This window comes from Bubalus bubalis, chromosome 14 (assembly GCF_019923935.1).
Source record: "Bubalus bubalis isolate 160015118507 breed Murrah chromosome 14, NDDB_SH_1, whole genome shotgun sequence".
NCBI lineage: Eukaryota > Metazoa > Chordata > Mammalia > Artiodactyla > Bovidae > Bubalus > Bubalus bubalis.
Genome location: NC_059170.1, coordinates 24,902,258 through 24,922,811, shown reverse-complemented (window position 1 = coordinate 24,922,811; position 20,554 = coordinate 24,902,258). Strand labels below are relative to the sequence as shown.

The 20,554-nt window shown below is 49.8% G+C and overlaps 1 protein-coding gene across 2 annotated transcripts in view; it reads right to left on the bottom strand.

Moving 5' to 3' along the window:
* Positions 1-9,584: 9,584 nt before the first annotated feature.
* RBM38 (RNA binding motif protein 38) overlaps positions 9,585-20,554 on the bottom strand; it is a 72,344-nt gene continuing 61,374 nt past the window's right edge. Inside the window, exons 4-5 of one of the 2 annotated variants that reach the window (XM_045162660.1) lie at positions 12,583-12,659; positions 9,585-10,219 (exon numbers count right to left, since the gene is read on the bottom strand). In XM_045162660.1, coding sequence (XP_045018595.1) covers positions 10,164-10,219; positions 12,583-12,659 — 133 coding nt within the window. In that variant the 3' untranslated portion in view covers positions 9,585-10,163. The remainder of the gene's footprint in view (positions 10,220-12,582; positions 12,660-20,554) is intronic. The other variant, XM_045162661.1, reaches the window with a different exon arrangement.

Genomic DNA, 20,554 nt, shown 5'->3' with positions numbered 1-20,554 from the left:
ACGGTCTGTCTTGGTGACAGTTCCATGGGCACTTGAGAAAACTGTGTATCCTGTTACTGAGTGGCCTGTTCTAATGCGTCACTTAGGTCACATCACTGACACCGCCATCCAGGTCTTTTCTATCCTCACTGATTGCTTGTTTTTTCAATAACTTAGAGAAGAGTTTGAGGTCAACCAGAATTGTGGATTTGCCTATCCTTTCAGTTTTTGCTTTGTGCATTTTGAAAAGGCATATTGTTGTTCAGTTGCTCAGTCATGTCCGACTCTTGGCGACCCCCATGGACTACAGCACGCCAGGCTTCCCTGAACTTCACCATCTCCTGAAGTTTGCTCAAACTCATGTCCATTAAGTCGATGATGCCATCCAATCATCTCATCCTCTGTCACCCCCTACTCCTCCTGTCCTCAATCTTTAGAGACCTCGTGTTATTAAATGCTGCACCCATCACTTGCTAAAATCATTTTGCAAAGCTGCAAGTTGTTAAGAAATGGGTGCTCTGACAAAGGCTTTGAACTTTGGGGCCGCTGGGAAGGGCAGAGTCTTCTTCATTGCCTGAGGCAGAGCATTTGAGCTCAACTACCAGCTGGGCCTCTCAGTCCTCCAGGGGTCAGAGATGACTGGACAAAAGGGCTGATGCCAGGGTGGAGCACAGAGTCTGTGCTCAGGATCCTACCCCAGCACCAGGTGACCTTGAACCCCGACTGCCTCTAGTCAATCGATCCTCATAAATGGGCTGTCCGTGCTAGATGCTGGTGAAACCAAAGTGTGAATCTCGCTCCAAGGATGATTACAACCCCTCCTTCCTGGTACTCAGGGTCCCCGAAGAGCAGATGGGGCCCCGCATGTGTTATCAGGCCTCCTTTCAGCACTATGCTGGCAAATGTTCAACCACAATTTGGGGTGGGGTAGCCCCATTTGCAGCACTTGCCAATTTCCACGGTGTGAATACTCCCAACCATGATGGGTTTCAAGCTACCAGCCTGACTCCCTGTGTGTGGAGCAGGGAGACACAGAGGCCCACACTGTCCAAAGCATTTACACTGCACAGAGAGAGCAGAGATAAATAACCCCAAGGGCATGGATTGGTAAAGTGTACTGAGGGACTTTCCTCCTGGTCCAGTTGCTAAGACTTCACTTTCCACTACAGAGCTACAGAGGATGTGGGTTCAATCCCCGCTCGGGGAGACAAGATCCCACATGCCACAGGGCCAAAAAAGCAAAACATAAAACAGAATCAATATTGTAACAAATTCAATAAAGACTTTAAAAATGGTCCAGGGCTTTCCCTGGTGGCTCCGTGGTAAAGAAACCGCCTGCCAATGCAGGATGCACAGGTTCCATCCCTGGGCTGGGAAGATCCCACATGCCACACAAAGCAACTAAGCCCATGCACCACAACTATTGAGCCTGTGCTCTAGAGTCTGGGAACCAAGACAGCTGAAGCCCATGCACCCTACAGCCCATGATCCACAACAAGAGAAGCCACTACAATGAGAAGCCTGTGTACTGCAACTAGAGAGTACCCTCTGCTCGCCACAGCTAGAGAAAAGCCCATGCAGCAACGAGGGCCTAGCACAGCCAATAAATAAATACATTGTTTATAATGGTCCACATCAAAAAACAAAATTCTTAAAAAAATAGTAAAATAGATTACCTTTGTTTTTTATATAACCCATTTAATGATAAGTTCATGCAATTCAATTTTAATGTTGCCCATGTTTCACAAACGATATGCAAAATTCCTGTCAATTCAGCCATCATTTTGTGTGGATTCACTGGAGTGCTGACCCAACTGCCACTCAGACAAGCCTCAGACAAGCTCAGCCGACAGAAATGAATTGGTTCATGTGAGAGGTTCTGTAGCAGCTCTTAAGCAGAGGGTCTTGGGTTCTCCAAGCTTAAGACATCTGAGAGGCACATCTAAGAGGCATCAGGAGATGGAGAGTGGATGTCCAGTTGTCCAAAAGAGTGAGGGTCCATCACACAAAACCACAGAAGCCCTTTGCTAACTGTAAAATCCCATATAAACATTCAGGTTGAGATTTTTCAATCTTGGGATATATTTAAACTTTTTGGTGTTCAAGATTCTCAAATTTCAGAAGTAATCCATACTTGTTTTAAACAATAAATACAAAGCTTTGCGTAAGGACAGAGTTACTCACCTCCCAGGCTCTAACCTCAGCCTCTAATCCACCCTCCCCCTGGCTCCCCCATTCCCTTAGTTAGCAGCCTGCCCCGTGCCCTGCCCAGGCTGAGCAGTCCCAGACACACATACACATGGGGGTTTTGTTTTGCAGAAATAGACCCAGACACACCTGTGGCTCTGCAGCTTGCTGTTTCTCACCATGAGATAAATCTCGGGCGTCTCAGCAGTCGGTAGACAGAGCCTGGCATAGGGTTTGCTGTAGCTGGACTGGCAGGGCCTGGGGATGGGGGCCTTTTCATCCATTCCTCCTACCGAGGGCATGGAAGTGCAAAGACCTCTTGTGATTTCTAAATTTGGTCAGAGTGCAGGAGGCAGTGCAGGGTGCCTGTGTGCTAAAAATACCAGCCGGGGTCTGGGGTGGAGGCCACGCATTCAGATCAGACAAGACGGGGAAGCCCAGGGTGGCAGAGCATCGGGGTCCTTGGCAAAGCATCTTCAGGTTTTTCCAAAGAGCCTCGGCCTCTCCACTGACACCCATGCCCACGGCCACATGTCCACGTGACCCAGGTGCATTTGCCTGCTAAGTCTTTTCAGTCGTGTCCAACTCTGTGCGACCCTATGAACTGTAGCCCCCCAGGCTCCTCTGTCCATGGGATTCTCCAGGCAAGAATACTGGAGTAGGTTGCTGTGCCCTCCTCCAGGGGATCTTCCCAACCCAGGGATCGAACCCAGGTCTCTTACGTCTCCTGCATTAACAGGCAGGTTCTTTACCACTAGCACCACCTGGGAGCCCAAATGACCAGGGTACAGATTCTAAAAGCTGCTTCCAACTGAGTCACCATCACCCTGTGGGCCATGTTAACCCGTTGTTGGATACCACCTCAGGATTTGGACCCTATCTGGGTACCACTGCACAGAAACTTATTTTCAACTTACTTTTTAAATATATAATTTTATTTATTTATTTTATTTTGGGCTGTGCTGCGTCTTCATTTTTACACGGGCTTTCTCTAGTTGCAGAGACCAGGGGCTACTCTTCGCTGCAGTGCTCAGGTTTCTCATTGCGGTGGCTTCTCTTGTTGTGGAGCAAGGGCTATAGGGCACACGGGTTTCAGTAGCTGCAGCATGTGGGCTCAGTAGTTGTGGCTCCCTGGCTTTAGAGCACAGCTTCAATAGTTGTGATGCACAGGCTTAGTTGCTCCACCACATGTGGGATCTTCCCAAACCAGTGATCAAATCCGTGTCTCCTGCATTGGAAGGCAGATTCTTTATCACTGAGCCACCAGGGAAGCCCTCAACTCACTTTTAAAAAACCAAATTCATTTATTTCTAAATAGAACTTCACAACACTACAGTAAATAGAAAACCAGTATCGCTTGCCATAAATAATTATGATACATAGATAAGTAGATCATATACATAGTGATTACACAGAATGTTATTATTAACAGTTTTGAGCATTTGCTCTGTGCCAGTCTGTGTTCTAATCTAAAATATGAACTCGATCCTTATAACAGCCCCCATTCTACTGTCGCCCCATCGTGTAGACAAGAAAATGAGGCTCAGGGTAGCTCCACCTTAAAGTAGACAGGTCACTACCAAAACAAAGTCAGGAACTGTCTTGATCACCAAGGTGCCCATGGGTGGGAAACCTCAGCTGTGCTGGACTTTGAATTCACTTCCGGCTTTTGATTTGCTCATTCACTCATCTCTTTAACAAGTGTTTACTGAGCACTTACTGTGGGCCAGGACTGTGGAGTGGAGGGGGCAGTGGGGGGATTCTGTCTCTGCCCTTGACGAGCTCTGTCTGGTAGTAGGGAAGGTGCATGTGGTGGGTGCTTCAGAGCTGCAGTGCTGAGGACAAGAGAAGGCATTCACCAGCCTAGGCTTAGGGGTGGGGGTGGGGAGTGATGCTGGACCACGTTTCTAACCTTTTCAGGAAGAACAGGAGCTGAGTGGAATAAAGGAAGCAGAGAGGGAACGTGGCAATTCAGGTGCATTAAAAAGATGAATTCAAGTAATGTTCATGTACTCACTGGAGACCCCTATTATGAGCAGATTGAAAGAAGAAGTTAACCTCAGTTTCTTCATCTGGAAATGGGAATAATGGTACCAGCGTCACAGAGTAACATCCGTGACGAGGATGGATGTGTCACAGTTTATGAAGCATTCTGGCAGTTCTCGCCACAGAATAAATGCTCAAAAGGTCACTAATAATAATGATGATAATCATTCTTGTTTCTGGCAAGTGATCATGTTTTCTATGCACCAAAGCAGTACTGTAAAGTTCTTTTTAAGTATTTTTTATTTTTAAAAAATGAATTTAAAAGTGGCATGCTTCACCTAAAACTATGACAAATTTGTAAATCAACCATAATTTTTTAAAAATAAGGAAAGTGGCCCTCTTGCAGTGAGTTTAAGCTATTATTCATATTACCATGTTTGTCTTCATTTGCATATGTCCGGCAATTTTACAAGCACATACGGAAAACTTAACCTGTAACTTCCACCTGTCCTTTTTGTCTTCCCTGGGCTTTATTTTGAAAGAAGTGGAAATCCAAGACTATCCTTTCAAACTAATAGCAATACATTTACTTGATGTGGGATTTAATTCCTTACCAAATGACATGAGCAACCTCATAATGAACAGTATTTCTAAGTAGCACAGCTCACAGCATGGGGCTCCCTAAATCTGACTTAGACAGTGGGACAGCCATCTTTCATGACAAAGTTTCTCATAGAAAAGGCATGGTTTTGCAAGGACACCTATCAGGGTAGCCAGTAGGAGCTGAATTTTTCCTCATGTCTCCCACCTACAAACATGCTCAGCCACTGTCTGTGAGGAAGGTGGTATTTAGGGGAAAATTAAAAATCTGGAAGTCATTATCAGGAGCCCGTCGGCCATGGGCTACTCCTGGTCCAAGGGGTTTACACTCATGATCTCACATCTTCACAGCCATCCCTTGGGAGAAATGCCATCATTATTTACTTTCTACAAAGCAGAAAGCAAGGCACAGTGAAGTTAAGAAACACGACCCAAGCCACACAGCTCATAGACAGAGCCAGGATTCGAATCTGGGCAGTGAGATGCCCGAGGCTCAAGGAAAGAATCCATTTATACTTGCTTTTTCCAGCACCTGGAGCCTGCCAAAATCCCGAGGCTTATGGCCTCTTCCACCTTCAAAGCCAGGAAAGTCTGGCTTATCTTTCTCCCTCTGACACTGACTCTCCTGCCTCCATTTAAAGGATTTTGTGATGGCATTGTCAGGGGGAGGGGGGCTTCCCTGGTGGCTCAGACTGTAAAGAATCTGCCTGACAATGCAGGAGGCCCAGGTTCGATCCACAGGTCTGGAAGATCCCCTGGAGAAGGGAACAGCAACCCACTCCAGAATTCTTGCCTGGAGAATCCCATGGACAGAGGAGCCTGATGGGCTGCAGTTCATAGGGTCACACAGAGTCAGACACGACTGAAGCCACTTAGCACGCACACACACTTGCACATGCATAGTGATGACATTGGTCCACCTGGATAGTCCAGGACAATCTCCCTGTTTTAAAGTCAGCTGATTGGCAACATCACTTCCCTCTGCAACTTTAACTTCCCTGCCACGCAAGGGAGTGTCACCAATTATAAGGATTAGAATGGGGACATCTTTGGTCACATCCTGCATTTCTCCACCTGGATGCACCCTTTGGAAAGGACAGCCTGGACTGTCAGGTCTCCATCAGAAGGGGTTAGGGTGAGAGGGAGGAAGAGAGGGAGAAATAGACAAAGAGAAGAGACAGGAGAAGAGACAGAGCAGGAGGGAAAGCCACAGCATCTCTCCCCACCACCGAGGGGACTCTGGCTCCTCTGCTGCCCCTGACAGGGTCCCTAACTCGGCCCCTTGGAAGGACCCAGGGGCCCCAGTCTCCGCTTCCAAAGCAGGTGGCCGGAATGATGCCTCCCGAAGCCTGGGGAGGCTGAAGGCTCCTTTGCATATGCAAAGAGCCTCCATGTCCAGAGCAGAGGCCAGGCGAGGATCTGGCAGATGTTGGGAGGCTGGTTCAGGGACCTTCAGCCCCCACACCCGCTCCAGAGCTCACTGTCCCTCAGCTGTCATCACTCTCAGCCTGGTCCTGAGGAGGCTCTTGACCTTGTAGCCAGGCCTGCCCCGAACAGTCACACTATGTCGCTCCCAAGAACCTCACGGAAGGAGAGAAGGAGGAAAGAAGGCAAGAGTAGGGGAAAGAAGGAATGCAAAGAGGAGGAAGGTTGTGGATGCAGGACCCCACTACAATGTCAGGACAGCAAGGGGACATCATAACTGTTGTCTGAGCAGTGAGTGGGAGGGATGCCGGGCTAAGGGGTCCACCTGAGTGGGGTGGGGCTCCCTGTGTTCAACCCTCTGTGTTCAACCCTCCACGAGAGCATCTCCCTGGTCCATGCAACCACCTGTAAGGTAACTCTCCATGCCCATTTCACAGATGGGGAAACTGAGGGTTACCCTGGGAGAAAGAAGACAGAGAACCCACGACTCAGATATCAATGCTGAGAACCCCTTGGAAAGAAGCCACCACTCATGTGTGCATCTCAGGACAGTGACAGCAGCTGATCAACTGTGTTGACAGGACTAACTATCCGTCCTGGTGTTTTGAGGCCACTTGGCAGCAGCAGGTTGAACTCTGTTAGCACCACAGGAAAGGCAATACGCCACATCAGAGGCAGCTGGGGTGGGGGAGGAGGAGTTACAGCAGCCCCTCTTCATAAAAATGTTCTTAAATTTGCTTTTACTATTTTTTTAACAGAAAAAGAGAGACTTTGAGAGAGTGAGTTAATTTGAAGGGAGAGTTGTTTAAACAGAAGAGAGAACTTTTCTGCTGGGATGCAATGGGATTTCCAAAAGGACCTCACACCTGAGCTGTGAACTTCTATGCAGCCAGAGCCCTCACGTGTAAAATGGGTGGGATGCGGGGTGGGAGGGAGGGAGGTCCACAAGGGATGGGATATATGTATGCTTATGACTGGTCCACTTCGTTGTCCAGCAGAAAGTAGCACAATATTATAAACGAACTATATCTGTGTGCTCAGTCACTTCAGTTGTGTCTGACTCTTTGTGACCCCATGGATTATAGCCCACCAGGCTCCACTGTCTGAGGGATTCTCCAGACAAGAATAATGGAGTGGGTTGCCATGCCCTCCTCCAGGGGATTTTTCCTATCCAGTGATTGAACATTTGTCTCTTAAGTCTCCTGCATTGGCAGGAGAGTTCTTAACTACTAGCGCCACCTGGGAAGTCCCATAAAGGAACTATACGCCACTGAAAATAATTTTAAAAATGTTGAACTAGATGAAATAAATAAATGAGAGGTTTGCCTGAAATCACCCCTGCCCTCAAGTCCAACAGGACCAAGTCAACCCAGGGCCACAATTCAAATCCCCCTTGGGGTGGGCAGGTGAAAAATGGGCAGGTAAGGAGAGTCAGGAACTGCAATTTCACGTGAATATTCCTCTTTCATCAGTTCAGTTCAGTCGCTCAGTTGTGTCCGACTCTTTGCAACCCCATGAATCACAGCACTCTAGGCCTCCTTGTCCATCACCAACTCCTGGACTCCATTCAAACCATGTCCATTGAGTTGGTGATGCCATCCAACCATCTTATCCTCTGTCGTCCCCTTCTCCTCCTGCCCTCAATCTTTCCCAGCATCAGGGTCTTTTCAAATGAGTCAGCTCTTCGCATCAGGTGGCCAAAGTATTGGAGTTTCAGCTTCAAAATCAGTCCTTCCAATGAACACCCAGGACTGATCTCCTTTAGAATGGACTGGTTGGATCTCCTTGCAGTCCAACGGACTCTCAATAGTCTTCTCCAACACCACAGTTCAAAAGCATCAATTCTTCGGCACTCAGCTTACTTTATAGTCCAACTCTCACATCCATACATGACTACTGGAAAAACCATAGCCTTGACTAGACGGACCTTTGTTGACAAAATAATTTTTTTTTTAATTTTTTTTTGCTTTTTAATATGCTGTCTGGGTTGGTCATAACTTTCCTTCCAAGGAGCAAGCATCTTTTAATTTCATGGCTGTAATCACCATCTGCAGTGATTTTGGAGCCCCCCAAAATAAAGTCAGCTACTGTTTCCACTGTTTCCCCATCTATTTCCCATGAAGTGATGGGACCGGATGCCATGATCTTAGTTTTCTGAATGTTGAGCTTTAAACCAACTTTTTCACTCTCCTCTCACTTTCATCAAGATGCTCTTTAGTTCCTCTTCACTTTCTGCCGTAAGGGTGGTGTCATCTGTATATCTGAGGTTATTGATATTTCTCCCAGCAGTCTTGATTCTGGCTTGTGCTTCCTCCAGCCCAGCATTTCTCATGATGTACTCTGCATAGAAGTTAAACAAGCAGGGTGACAATATACAGCCTTGACATACTCCTTTTCCTATTTGGAACCAGTCTGTTGTTCCATGTCCAGTTCTAACTGTTGCTTCCTAACCTGCATGTAGTTTTCTCAAGAGGCAGGTCAGGTGGTCTGGTATTCCCATCTCTTTCAGAATTTCCCCAGTTTATTGTGATCCACACAGTCAAAGGCTTTGGCATAAGGGTGCTAATTTGCAATTTTCAGAAACATTCCCATTTGCTGGAAAAGACCATCTGCGGCTGGATTTCCCTTTTCATCACCCTTCTCAGCTGCTCTGGGTTCCCTCTTGGTTCTCCTCAGAACTCTGTCCCTCTGAGGCTTTCTGGGGCCCAAAATAGCTAGAAGCAGGCATTTTTATGGGACTCTGATAGCACAGGTCGGAGGAGCTTGGGGGCCAGGCCGGTGCTGGGCTTGGAGTCTTTTATCAGCCTTTATCACCCAGCTCTGAGCTGTTGGACTCAGAGTGCCTGGAGGCATTGGAGAAGCCCAGGAATGTTCCCACTGGCGACGTCTGGGGAGAGTCAGGCAGCCTGGGGTAGTTATAAATAGGACATCCGTGCAGGTGGAGCCCAGCCGGCAGGCTGCGGGAAGCTGGTTCCTGCTCCTTGAACCCTTCCATCTCTTCCTCTGCCAGAGCCTCAGGCGCCCATTTCCCTAACATTTGCATGACGGTTGCCTGGGTCTCCAGTCAAAGTGCATGCAAATCCAAGCTCTGTGCCCAAAACTTATCTCTTGATGAACACTGTTCCCAGGAGAGCCCGGACCCGAGATGCCCAGGGAGAGAGGGAGCAGGTGTTCTTCCATCCCTCAAATACATACTAAGCACCTACTGTGTGCTTAGCCTGTGCACCTAGCACAGGCAACATGCTAGGAGCTGGGTACCAGAGTGAGCAGCCAGCCCGCACCCATGGGGCTTCCTGTCAATGGGCAGACAGCCAGACAGATCCATCAAATGCCTAAGATGATAGCTGGGGTGTGTGTGGTGGGGGGATACGTACGTGCTCAGTCGCTCAGTTATGTCCGACTCTTTGCAACCCCATGGACTGTAACCCACCAGGCTCCTCAGTCCATGGAATTTTCCAGGCAAGAATACTGGAGCAGGATGCCATTTCCAACTCCAGGGGATCTTCCCTAACTGGGGATGGGTAATACTTAAAACAGGATTGTGCAAGAATGCTCTTAGCAATTTTATTTATAAGAGCCCCAAACTAAGAATAATTCAAATGCCCATCGATGGGATGGAGAAAAAAAGGGCTGTGTACACAGCTGTGGAATATTCCTGATCACTGAGGAAAGATGAGACACCAGACACAGGGATGCATCTCGACATGAGAAGGAAGCCAGGCCAGGAGAATAGTCTGTGTGCTTCCATGCACAGATCATTCAAAGGCAGGAACTGTCTATGTGTGGAGCTGAAAATAAGGACAGTGGTAACCCCGGGGTGGAACAGGGGGCCCAGAGAGGCACAAGGAGAACTTTGAGGGTCAAGTTCTCTTTCTGGATCTGGAATGCTAGATACCCATGTGTGCTCCCTTTGTGAAGATTTGTGCCTCTGGTCAGTTAACATCTGTGCCCTTTTCTGTTTGTATATTTTATGTCTTGATAAAAGTTTACATAAAATAATAAAGGAGGGAAGGGGAGATGTGGGGCTGTCCAGGAAGTAGAGCTGCAGAGAAAACACAGGACACTCAGTTAAATTTGAATTTCAGTTAAACAAGGAAACACTTATTTTAGCAAAAGTATGTCCAGAATATCGCTGGACCTGCCCAGCATGCTACTGGGAACCACAGTCCCAGGACCTCGGCTCTCTCCACCACCTCTCATGGTCTCCAGGTAGTCTCCCTGGTCTCCAGCTCATCTGCTCCCCAGATGGGTTGCTTTGGGGTGCTGCCAGGCCATGAACCCAGGACTCTGGGCACCCCCAGGGCAGCTCAGCTCTGTACCAAGACTTGGAATCAGGAAGTTGAAGACACCAGCAAGTCCCCCTCAAGGCCTTCCCTCTGTCCAGATGAAAATACTAAGTGGGAACGTCGAAGCTGGATCCTCTGGAGTCTAATGAGTAATGGCCACGATATAGTTCCTGAGTGCTCAGCAAATGTTATGAGCCTCTGGTTTGATCAGTGGCAGCACTGACTGAATGTTGACTGTGTGTCCACACAGGCGTGTGCAATTCCCACCTTGAACGGAGGGAGAGGAGATGCTTTGTAGAAAGTACGTTGATTGAATGAATGAGCTCTCCCGCTGCTATCACAGCCCCCACCTACCACCTGTGTGGTGACTTTGGAACCCTTCCCTCCTTAAGCCTCAGTTTCCTTCTCTGCAAAACAAAGATGATGACAGTCACTGGCTCACTTGGAAGGGTTTCTCGGCCTCGGCACCACGACCATTCGGCCTGGACCATTCTGTGCAGGGGTATGTCCTGCACTGCCGGGGCTCAGCGACATCAGGGTCTCTACTCACAAGACGCAGATAGCAGCCGCTCCTGACTGTGATGACTGAAACATCTCCAGAGGTCGCCAAGCGTCCTCGGGGAGACAGGATCACTGGCTGAGGGCCCCTGGGTTGTTATGAAGATTAAAGAGATTATGTCTGCAGAGGACCTAGCAGAAACCCCAGCACGGGATGATCGCTGTCAAGTTGAGGAGCCTAAAAGTGCCAGGATGAGGACTTGAACTCAATGTGTCTGACTGCAAGGCCTGACTGTGCCCACGGATGCCCCAGGGATCTTGTTGGGTGCTGATCTGATGGGACAGGTCTAGGGTGGGCCCAAGATGCAGCCTCTGTATGAAGTGCATGAGCCCTTGCCCTTGACACTGCCTATGCCCTTGAGGTGCTTATGGTCCATGTTAGTCACTCAGTCGTATCCGACTGTGACCCCACGGACTGTAGTCTGCCAGGCTCCTCTGTCCATGGAATGCTCCAGGCAAGAATACTGAAGTGGGTTGCCATTCCTTTCTCCAGGGGATCTTCCCAACCCAGGGATAGAACTGAGGTCTTCTGCACTGCAGGCAGACTCTTTACCATCTGAGTCACCAGGGAAGCTCAGTCCAGAGGGGAAGAAAAAAGGACACACACCACAGGACCTGCCATATGACAGGAAGATGGAAGGTTTACATAGTAAAAATTAGGTGGCAGTGGGGAAGCAGTACAGTTTGCAAAATTCAGATTAGTAAACTATAGCCACTTTAGGCTGCTGTCTGTCTGTGTAAATAATGTTCATTGGCATCGGGGCTGGGTTTAGGGCGAGGCAAGTGAGGCAGGATGGTGTCAGCACAGGGCTGCCACCTGTCTGTGCTAAACTTTTTCTGTATTTTGTACCTCATTGCTTTTTTCGGCAATTGATTTTTTTAAATTAATTATTTATTTGTTGGTTTTGCTGAGCCTTCATTGCTATCTGCGCGCTTTCTCTAGTTGCAGCGAGCAGGGGCTTCTCTCTAGTTGTGGTGCTCGGGCTTCTCATTGCGGTGGCTTCTCTTGTTGCAGAGCACAGGCTCTAGGCACTCGTGCTTCAGTAGCTGCAACACATGGGCTTAGGTGCTCTGTGGCATGTGGGATCTTCTTGGACCAGGGATCGAACCCGTGTCTCCTGCACTGGCAGGCAGATTCTTAACTACTAGACCACCAGGGAAGCCCTGAGCATTGATTTTGATTTTTGAAAAATTTGCTTTGCAGTTATCTCTGTGCATTTTCTGTACACAGGGCCATGCCTCACTTGCCTCATCCTAGCCTCAGCCCTACTGGAAGGGTTCCAGAAGGGCTCTGTGCCTCCAGATGGGACCAGCAGGGGCTCAGATGTGACATTTTCCTGTGTCTGCACCCTGCTTTGCCCCCAGCTGGCTGTGTGGCCTTGGGCAGCAGCCTGAGCTCTGGGACCTCCATTTTCCTCCTGTGAAATGGGGCCAGAAGTGCCCAACTGTCCTACCTGGCAGGGATGTAGAAAGAATTAAATGAGATAATATATGCAGAAGCTTTTGGGAGGCCTGAAGTATATTCTCTGTCAGCTAGAACGCAAAGTCAAGTCAAACCCACCTCTTGGAGGCTGAAAAGAAGCAGGGAAGCCTTCGAGGGGCTGAGCTGGGTCATCGCAGGTTACTCTCGAAATGGGTCTGGAGGAATAAGGAAGGGCTCAGACAATCCAGAAAGACATCGAGGTGAAGGAATCTGCAGAGGGCAAGACATAGAGGAAGGGGTTCTCCTGGATGGCGGGACCCAGATGGCCACGTGCAGAGGGAAAGTCGGAGCTCAGCATGTCCACACATCAGCAGTGGAGGTACTTCTCTCTGTGGCCAGGAGGAAGGGGAAGTCCTAGCCCAGCATGGATCACCATGGAAGGTAATCACCATACCAGCAGCAACCATCCACATGCCAGGGCCCCAGCAAGCAGCCAAGGACTTCCCCACACAACCTCCTTTGCCACGGACACCATGTGGGGTTACAGAAGTGAGAATGCGGGCTTCTGATGGTCCAGACCTGGAGGGAGGGAGAGTCAGACCAAGGTGGCCTGGATGCAGGAAATGAAACTGAAAATACAAAGCAGAAGATTTGGCATTGGGCACCAGGGAGACTTGGCTTTCCTGGTGGCTCAGACAGTAAAGAGTCCACCTGCCAATGCAGGAAACCTGGTTCGATCCCCGGGTCAGGAAGATCCACTGGAGAAGGAAATGGCAACCCACTTCAGTATTCTTGCCTGGAGAATTCCATGGACAGAGAAGGCTGGTGGGCAACAGTCCATGAGATCGCAAACAGTCAGACACAAGTGAGCAACTAACACTTTCACTTTTTTTGACTGGGGAGACAAAGAGCCAATAGCGCCCAGCCTCGGACATATCAGCTTCAGACGCACTGAGTTTCAAGATACCATCTGGCAGGAAGATAGGCTCTGATAAATTGCTCTCTGGGTTAGAAAGCAGCAGATTCCAGCTGGGGGCCTGGTCTGGGTGATTTCCCCCTAAACTTACCCAGAGATGGCCCCAGGAGGCCTCCCTGAGTCACACAGAGCTGGCGAGTCTCAAGAGGCACCATCTTGGGATGCCTTTGCTCTATGTACACGGGGCAAGGTTGCACAACCCCAGGGGCACCGCCACAGGGTGACCTGTAGAACATCAGCTTTATCTCCTTGATCTGTGCTGTCAGGACCATTATTATCCCCTTCTGCTGCTGAACAGAGTAAGGCTCGGAGAGGTGATGTAACTTGCACTTTGGCCAACAGCTAACGCAGGTGGAGAGGGATTCACGGCCAGCTCCTGTCCCTTTCCAGAACAAATGACTTCTACCCCACTGGCTTCTCCCCTGAGGACTCACTTTCCTCCAAACCCACTCAAATTATGCTAAGCATTCTCCCACACCCTCTGGTTTCTTTGCCTAGAAGAGCTGGAGGCCAGCCTTAAGGAAGTTCCCTGGGACTTAGGGTTTATTGGAATCGGAAGAAACCACTTCCTCCCAGGACACCACACCTGAGCCTGCTCTCTGTCCATCCACCTGGGCCTGTGGGGGAGGGGCAGCCTCCAGGAAGTCAGGCTGTTGGGGGTTCAGTGCTGTGCCAAGGTCTGATTTCATCAAGGAAATTGGCCAAGTCAGATTGCAGGATGTAAGAGAAGGTTCCTAAAAACCATGTAGCAAGAGAGGTAGAGAGACAGGCATCACACCCTCCGGGGGAAGGCATGGGGGAGGGGACACCATAAGCATAAAATGTTCATCCTTGCACATCTGCAGCAGCGGGAATCAACACACTTCAGTGGGGATGTAAGCTTTGCTTGAATGACAAGGTGGAAGATTAATTATAATCACAGCCATTTATGATGTCTATATTCATTTCTCCGTGTCTGTGGCAACAATGGACTACAAACCAGGTGGCTTAAGACAACAGAAATTTATTCTGTCCCAGTTCTAGAGGTCAGAGTCCAAAGTCAAATTGTTAGCTGTGCCTCTCTTCCTCTGCAGGCTCTGGGGGACAACCCTTTCCTGGGCTCTTCTGGTGACCCCAGGTGTCCTGGGCTTGTGGTCACATCACTCCAGTCTCTGCCTCCATCATCACATGGCTCCACCCTGTACTTCCCTTCTCTTCTCTTCTAAGGACATTTGTCACTGGACTTGGGGCCCACCCGGATCCAGGATGGCTTCGTTTAGAGATCCTTAACTTGATTGCATCTGTAAAGACTCTTTTCCCAATAAGGTCCACATTAGCAGGCTCCAGGGGGACACAATTTTTGCAGGGGGAGGGGCCACCCTCAACCCACGACTGTGCCATTCCCACGTCCCACAGGCTGAGTGGGCAAGGGAGGGCTTTCCAAGCACAATCTCATTTGCACACACTGTTTTGTACATAAAAATATGAGCTCCCTGTGGAGCAGTGTGTTGGCTGTGAAGCTGCACCCCTGTCGGCCAAAGTCATTGCCTGGTATTTCCTTCCCATGCCACCCCTCTCGGGTACAAGGGAGAAAGAGGGAGGGAGCTTGCAAACAGCACATCCACTTCTCATTAGGGATGTCCTATATGGGAAGGGAATGGTTTCACAGTCACACACATGCAGACACAACTACACACATACAATTCTGAAAGCCAAGCATGTGGTCATTTTACAGATAGGGAATCCAAGGCTGGGATGACTGGAGGGAGGATGATCGGAAGCCAGAGGATCCGAGTGACGGCTTCCATGCCCAGGTGGAGTCGGTTGACCTCCGAGAGTGCATTTCAACCTACCTTGAGCCTGGCCTCAAAAGGACATCCATAAACACCTCCCAGAGCTTTGGTTGAGAGGCTTCTAAGAGAAAATCTGCGCCTGCAGCCTTTTCACTCGCACACCTAGCCATCTGAGCAGATCCAGACCTGCTTCTCAGAGCAGAGTCTGGACAGGTGCTCCACAGGCAGCATCGGTTTGGAATAAGCTTATCTCGCAGAGATTAAATCCGCTCTCAGGGCAGAATTAAAGTTCAATGAAAGATAGTTCTTAATGCCTCGCTGGCCTCACAGAGCTCTCTGGGAGACAAGTCCTTCAAAATTCCTTCCTATGAGCCCATACCCTCCCCAAATCAAGCAGCCGTGTCATCCGAGGCAGGGCGCACCAGAAGCAGGCCGGAGGAAAACATGAGTTTTCTTCTGGTAGGAAGTTTGGCATCTCCACTGCCAGGATTAAAATTCTGGCCCTGTTTCAGACTGAGAAGCAAAGGCCGTTTTCATCCATCCATTCATTCATTCATCCATCCATTCATCCAGCAAGTATTTTTTGAGGGCCTGCTTAGCCCTGGGGCTTGCATGACCTCACCCTTTAGAGGGAAGGTGGACATGAAACCAATAACACAACAACCACATAATCAAGCCATGGGGGTTTAGAGTGGGAGGTGGGGTGCTACAGGGTGGGTCAGGTAGAGCTGAAGGGTCCCGTTGGAAGGAAGACCCTCCCTAGGGGAAGTGATGCTTGAAATGAAACTTTAAGGACAACTAGGACAGACCTGGAGGAGGTGGACCTAGGGAAGGGGAGTCATCCAGCAGAGGAACAGCAGGTGCAAAGGCCCTGAGGTGGGAAGACACCAAGCTGGGAGGGCCTGAAAGCAGGCCGGGGGAGGCGGAGGTGGGAACCCCAGGTAAGAACTCAGGTGTGCCCTGGGGTGGGCATGGCCAAAGCACAGAAGGGCTTGGATTTAATTCTGTGGGCAATCAGAAGCCTTTGGAGCATTTATTTTCAACTAAGCTTGTAATTTGTAGGTAATTGTAGATTTCCATGCAGGAGGAAGAAATAATGCAAAGAGATCCTGTGTAACATCACCTCGCTTCCCCCAGTGGTTTGTTTTGTTGTTTAGTCGCTAAATTGTGTCCGATTCTTTTGTGACCCCATGGACTGTATAGCCCACCAGGCTCCTCTGTCCATGGGATTTCCTAGGCAAGAATACTGGAGTGGGTTGCCATTTCCCTTCTCCAGGGGATCTTCCCAACCTAGGGATTGAACTTGAGTCTCCGGCATTGGCAGGCGGATTCTTTACTGCTGAGTCACCAGGGAAGCTCCTCCCTCCATGATTATATCTTGCAAAACTATACTGTAGAGTCACAACCAGGACACTGACATGGATACAAGCCACCCATTTTATTCAGTCTCCCCCAGTTTGCTCACTCGTGTGTGTATGTGTGTGTACCTGTGAATGTGTATATGTGTGTATTTGTGTCCCTGTGAGTGTTTGTGTACGTGTGCATACATGTGTATGTAAGTGTATATACACGTGTGTTTAGTTCAGTGCAGCAAGTAGGCTTGTGGGGCTGCTAACACATTTATCTACCATTTCACAGTAAAAGAAAAGAGCTTGTAAACATGAAATACGACAGATGGGGTTCAAGCCCCCACTGACCACTCCCATTACTGGTCCCTGTTGCCTCTCCCAGAGTGACCCTTAAGAGATCTCTTTGGTGTGGAGACCTCCACAGCTCCGCACTGTAGGTGGGAAGATGTGGTATCATTAATTTTCTAGGATGGCTAGAAAGTAAAAACAACACCACATGGACTGTATGTGCCTGTGGTAGGATGTGACAAGAAGGGAATTTCACCTCTGTGGTCTTCTTTCCCCAAACCCCAAGCCTGGTCTAACTTTGAGGAAAACATCAGGCAGACCCAGATTGGAAGGTGTGTCACAAAACACTTGAGCTGTACTCCCCCAAACAGCCAAGACCACCAAAAACAAGGCATGATGGAGAAACAGTCACTGGCCAGAGGACTAAGGTAACAGGAGCACTAAATGCCGCGTGCACCCTGAATGTGTGCTGGCGCAGGCAGCTGTGGACGCTAAAGAAAATCTGGAATCGAGTGAATAATGATACCAGGATTGGCGCAGGACCCAGTCATGCAGAATGACATTATGGGAAATTCAAACCCAGTGAGAGCCACGGGCAAACACTCTGTACTATCTTTGCAACTTTTAGTACTTTTAGTTGCAAAGATAGCACAGGGTGTTCCCATATGTCCCACACGCAGAGTTCAAGGGCACCCCCTTGAAGTTCACAAGGGACTCCAGGGAGCTGATACATTCAAAAGTATGCAAAGTACAAAATTCAAATTTCCCCTCCAGCATCTTCTACCCCGAATTTACTACCCAGCAGCTAGGACACGATATGGATTTTCTGCCACCTTTGGGAGTTCTTTTATAAAAGAAACTTCCAGTGCCTGATGACAGGCTCATCTTTGCACAAGTCCTAAGTCAGAGGGAAGTCTCTGAAAAGACCCTCACTTGGTCATATTTCAAATAACATAAAACCCACATAGTCTGAACTTCTTCCGGGCACCAGGCCCTCTGCCTCCTCACCCCAGTCCACCAAAAAGGAACTGTCTTTAGCTCCATTTCCAAGAGGAGGAAACTGAGGCCTGAGTCATAGCCACTTGTGATGGGAGTGGAATTCGGTTCTTGCCTCTGATGGCAACACACAGCGTCACCCCCCACTCCCCGGGGCTTCTCTCCCACAGTTCTTCCTTCCCTGCTTCTTTCCTCCCTTACTTCCTTCCTCTGTCCCTCCCTCCCTCTTCACCTCTCTCTCTTTCTTTCCCTTCCTACTTTCTTTCCTTCTCTCTCTGTCCAGACCAGTAGCATCAGCACCACCAGAACACACATTGTCAGAAGCCCACAGGGCAGTGGTGGGCACGTACCATCCTAAGGGGTCCGCTTAGAGCATCTCCCCTCACAAGAGATGCTAGTGAAAAGCCTCCAGGCCCATCTGACTCCAGACGCTGTGCTGGGCTGGAATGGAAACTTCAGGAGGCTCCGTGACTAGGTTCAAGGACGCTTGGGTCTCACGCTTCAGCCAGGCACTTAATTGGCATATTCCTCTTTCTAGCCTAGGAAATGGCTTTAAAAAGCTCTGCAGAACCTAGTCCTGGGAACCCTGGCTCTGCCAATCTGTCACGTCCCCAGGGAGGCCACTTTGCTGGGCTGGATCTTGGCACTAACCACAAGCGGCCTACTTTGGTGGGTCCCATGGGTGGATCTCCCCCACCCTAATGATACAGCCATGGACCCCAAGCACCTCAAAGTCTTACACCATCTCCTGCACAGAGCAAGCCCTGGGGAAGGGATACTGTGAAGGGGAAGAACTTGTGGACACAGGACTCTGTCTTGTCTCCTCCGATTCCTGAGGCGAAGACTCTGTCCTTTGAGGCAGGAAGCATCTGTCCACGTTCCCTGCTCTGCACCCTGGATTCAGCACCGCCTCGGCCTGTTGCTTCTGACTCCCAACCTCGACTTCCCCATCTGTAGAATAGACTGACCATCGTTTCCATCCCATGAGGGTGTCGTGAGGACTAAGCGAGATGCTGCAGCAAGGGAGGCCAGGCTGGCACCGGCTCAGTGATTCTATAACAGGAGAAAGGTCAGAAATTGAAGGAAAAACTGTGTGTGGGCTAAGTCGTTTTAGTCGTGTCCAACTCTGTGATCCTATGGACTGTAGCCCCCCAGGCTCCTCTGTCCGTGGGATTTCCCAGGCAAGAATGTTGGAGTGGGTTGCCATGCCTCCTCCAGGGGATCTTCCCGACCCAGGGATCAAACCTGTGTCTCTTACATCTCCTGCATTGACAGGTGTGTTCTTTACCACTAGCACCACCTGGGAGACCCAAATAGAAAGGTGGAGGATCAAAAATGGGGCATGGCAGGGCAGCTCTGATGGGACCCCTGAACCAGGGATGAATGAACCGTTCCCAGTGGGTACACCTCTCAGGAGGAAGTAGACATTCCAAAATGTTTGTGGAAAACAGGAGCTCTTCCCATGTTTGGGGGAGGCAACCTCAGGGTCCCATCCAGACCCATAATCCTACGCCAGGGCCCAGTGAGAAAGAAAACTTGGGGCCTTTATTCAAAAAGTATCGAGACTTTCTAAACAGTGGCGGCAGAGCATTAAAGTCGGTGTGAGGTGCTTCAGAGAGGGCCTGTGTGACCACCCGAGTCGCACACCCACAAAGCCAGCCTTGCTCAGGGGTCTCTCTGCCTTCAGAGAGTGAAATCTGGAGACCACTGTTAGCAGATACCTTTATCCAAGCAGTCTAGCCACACAGTCCATCTCCTCCACTAGTTCCCCAAAGTGCAAATCGATCTAAGGGTCAGAGTGGCCCACACCATTAACAAGAGGGGAAGTGGGAGAAGGGGAGGGGACCCTGGGAAAAGGCAAAGTGTCACCACGCAGCTCCAGCAGATAAGCTGATGATAGCCAGCAGCCACCAGGCATTTGCCATGATGCCAGAAACAGCACTTGTCTGCTTCCTGTGGTCTAGGAAGGAAGTCAGCTCACACACAAGGGACCCCTGCTCCAGTCCAGGCAGTGGGTAGGTGCTTAAAGCCTTCAAGTGCCCGCAGAGCACGCTGCAGGATGGAGCCAGCCGCCGACGGGACCATAGAGCACAGGGACGAACAACCTTCCCAGAGCATCCCCGGTGCCTCTGGCCACTGGGAGCCTGCAGATTCAGGGGCAGGGGGATGCTCCTGCCTGAGAACCTCAGTTCCTCTGGAGGTCTTCTGATGGGCGCGCACAGCAGAGGGGAAGGAGTTGGGCCCCTCAAAACAAAACAAAAGGACTCTGGCACTGGGGACACTGCAGAGCAGCCAGGGCCCTGTGGGCCGTGGGGAGTTGGGGGAGGCCTTGTGGCAGGAAAAACAGGGGAGTACAGGGTGGGGGATCAGCTCCTCACCTCACGCCTGAGGCAGTGCCAGCAGAGGTGGCCGCAGACAGAGACCAGGCCCGTTCTCAGGGAGTCAAGGCTCTAGGGCAATTACAGACAGACAGTGCTCCCCGCCCCACCCCCCAACAAATATGCCCTGCACCGTGCAAAAGTTTTCCCAATAGACAAGAAGAAACTAGAGGACCCAGCCATGCAGTCTCCCCCAACGCTGCTCTGTGTGGCCTCGACTAATCTGCCACCATCAGAACCTCCATCCTACAGAGGAGGAGCCTGAGGGTCAGAGAGGAACTGCATCTCTGGGTCACACCACTGATCAACGGCAAAAGCAGTATTTAACCCAGATCTGAATCACCTTCGGGG